The 2,370-nt window shown below is 49.5% G+C and overlaps 1 protein-coding gene across 1 annotated transcript in view; it reads left to right on the top strand.

Annotated features, from left to right (window-relative positions):
- The window catches only part of LOC119092588 (protein sidekick-2), a gene marked incomplete in the record, with an annotated part of 40,744 nt that overhangs the window by 27,188 nt on the left and 11,186 nt on the right, over positions 1-2,370 (top strand). Inside the window, 2 exon segments of the mRNA XM_037215544.1 lie at positions 1,579-1,693; positions 2,023-2,214. Of these exon segments, the coding sequence (XP_037071439.1) occupies positions 1,579-1,693; positions 2,023-2,214 (307 nt within the window).

Here is a 2,370-nt window from a genome sequence, read left to right as displayed (position 1 = left end):
ATGCTGACCCCGTCATGCTCCTCAACGGTACACGACAGATTAAAGGGAATGGCCCGCATTTGAAGATACTGAAGCAAGCATCAGACATGATGAAACAAGCTCACTTATAAGTATTGATATGCTCCTTAAATAGAAAGGACCGCTCTAACAGCACAGTTCTCCGTGTAGTAACTATGCTTCTCAATGCGTCTTGGTTTGATTACGCTATCGCACCTTGCATAACATTGAGTGAGAGCTAATTGATGACGGTTTTATCTGGAAATCGCGCTCACTTATGTCATGTATGGGCGCCTCGGCAATACGTTTTGTTTTGGTCTTGAACGCCGTATGAACTTTGGAATAGCGGGATTTGAATGACGTCATTTTGACATCATGAATGCCAGCGTGCCTTTGAAATACTCTCCCCGGTAAACCTTTGTCACTTTTCACGGGCGTCAGGCTCAAAAACTAGAAGAGCTTTGGTCTTCATAAGGGCAGGATTGTGAACAGCACCGAAAGGTCTTCAAGATGGCTGCTTAGTTCAAAACCTCATCTAAATGTGGAAGCCTTTAAGTAGAACCCAAGAACCCCTTTAAGTATAAAATTATGCAAATGCCACTAATGCAGCACCATAACGCCACCTAGCACAACTTGGTTGTTAGAACGCCGAACACTTGGCCGCTATGTGAAATACATGAGTTATCGCGTTCTCGACACTGCTGTGATGTATCTCATCAATGACGGCCAATTGGCTGCTGGCCAATTAGGGCAGCCTGTGGTTGTGCCAGCCTGAATCGAATCAGGAGTCAGGCTACCACAGGCAACCATGCCGTAACACAACATGATACCTCCAAATAGTTCGCGAACATTTGTCACTTCTGATATAAGCGTAAAAGCCTTGTGGTCTTCGTTTTTCACCATTCTTAGATCAGAGTTATTGTTATGAAAGTAATCGACTTTTAATATGCCAGATGGTCGTGGTTAATTGACGTCATCAAATAAACATTGATTAAACCAGCCCCTCCTGAAATATGCAAGGTCAGTTCTATTCGACACCAGGTCTCCCAGCTCATAATTCTGACCTGGCCTAGGTGGGGTGGTGCGGTCATAGCCTTTGGAACAGGCAATGGTTGGCGAGAACTCTGATGTCAAAGTCGTTGGTGTAAACCCCTGCTCAGGTTATTTAATTTGCTTTGTGTACCGGGCACACGTCTGTTTGGTGGAATGCCGGACATCTGATAACTATGTGGACGACGCATTCTGCCATGCGTCTCAGCGACGGTCAGTTGGCTGCTATCCAATAAAAACAGTCTGTCTGGCTAAGGGGCCGGGCAAAGTTCACCGGTTTTAACTGTTCTGCTTTAGTTTTGTTTTGCCTGGCGCGAAATATCTTACTGAATTCTGTATATTTTCGTTTGGTGGCTTTGACCTGATCTAAAGATGTTTTGGCGTCGACAACAAGTTCGTCTTGACCTCTTTAAGATTATTCTAAAGCTGTCTCCGTTGTTTTGCAGTTCATAATCGCCCTACAGTAGTCCAACTTCAGGGAGTGCTAAACTCAGCCAGTTTTCTTTTCATGATTGTTTTCGCCGTTTTCAGACTTATCTCATCGAGCGACTGGAGGCCTACACCAGGTACAAGATTACACTTCAGGTCAAAAATCCGGACGGCCTGGGGCCACCAGCCTCCATCACGGCTGTCACCGACGAGGGGGGTACGTCCCCCGTGGTCAGGGGTCGACCCGCGCCTGCTTGACCGGACATACCGCAGGTGGAAGCTCCGTGGCCGCCGTATAAACGACTTTCTACTTTCACTTCACGCAGTAAAGGCTAGTTCATGTCCTTTTAATTTTGATTGCCGGACATCAGAGACACTCGTTGCTGGTGTTATGTGCTATATAATGGTGCGAATAGGCAAACCATTTACTGGTGATGGGTCTATAAAGACTGGATTTCCTGCCTAGCGTATTCCCACTTACAGAACACGCCAATGACGCCCGCCTCTAAGTCCCCCCCCCCCCCCTCCCCTCCGCCTGCTCTGCAGTGCCCTCCCGGCCTGAGAACGTGACCTTCTCGGACGTGAGTGACCGGAGCCTGACGGTGACCTGGATCCCGCCGCGGCGGCCACGCGGCCTGCTCCTGGGTCACACAGTGTACTGGGCGGCGCAGGGCGGGCCCACCGGCTCACACCGGCTCACCTCCCCCGACCTGCGGGTATTCACCGTCGAGCAGCTCGGTGAGCGACGCAGAGCCGGCCGGTGGCGCGAGCGAACGGTGTTTTGTTATGAGCGGCACTTAGGCATTATCGTGGCGATTGTAGGAGTATGCGTGCCTTGAACGTTTACAGCCGTGGTCTGCCTGTAGCGTGGAATTTGTAAGCTGCTCAGCATGT

The sequence above is a fragment of the Pollicipes pollicipes genome, unplaced genomic scaffold (assembly GCF_011947565.3).
Source record: "Pollicipes pollicipes isolate AB1234 unplaced genomic scaffold, Ppol_2.1 Scaffold_3447;HRSCAF=4054_pilon_pilon_pilon, whole genome shotgun sequence".
Taxonomy (NCBI): Eukaryota; Metazoa; Arthropoda; class Thecostraca; order Pollicipedomorpha; family Pollicipedidae; genus Pollicipes; species Pollicipes pollicipes.
This window is presented reverse-complemented; position numbering and strand designations above follow the sequence as displayed.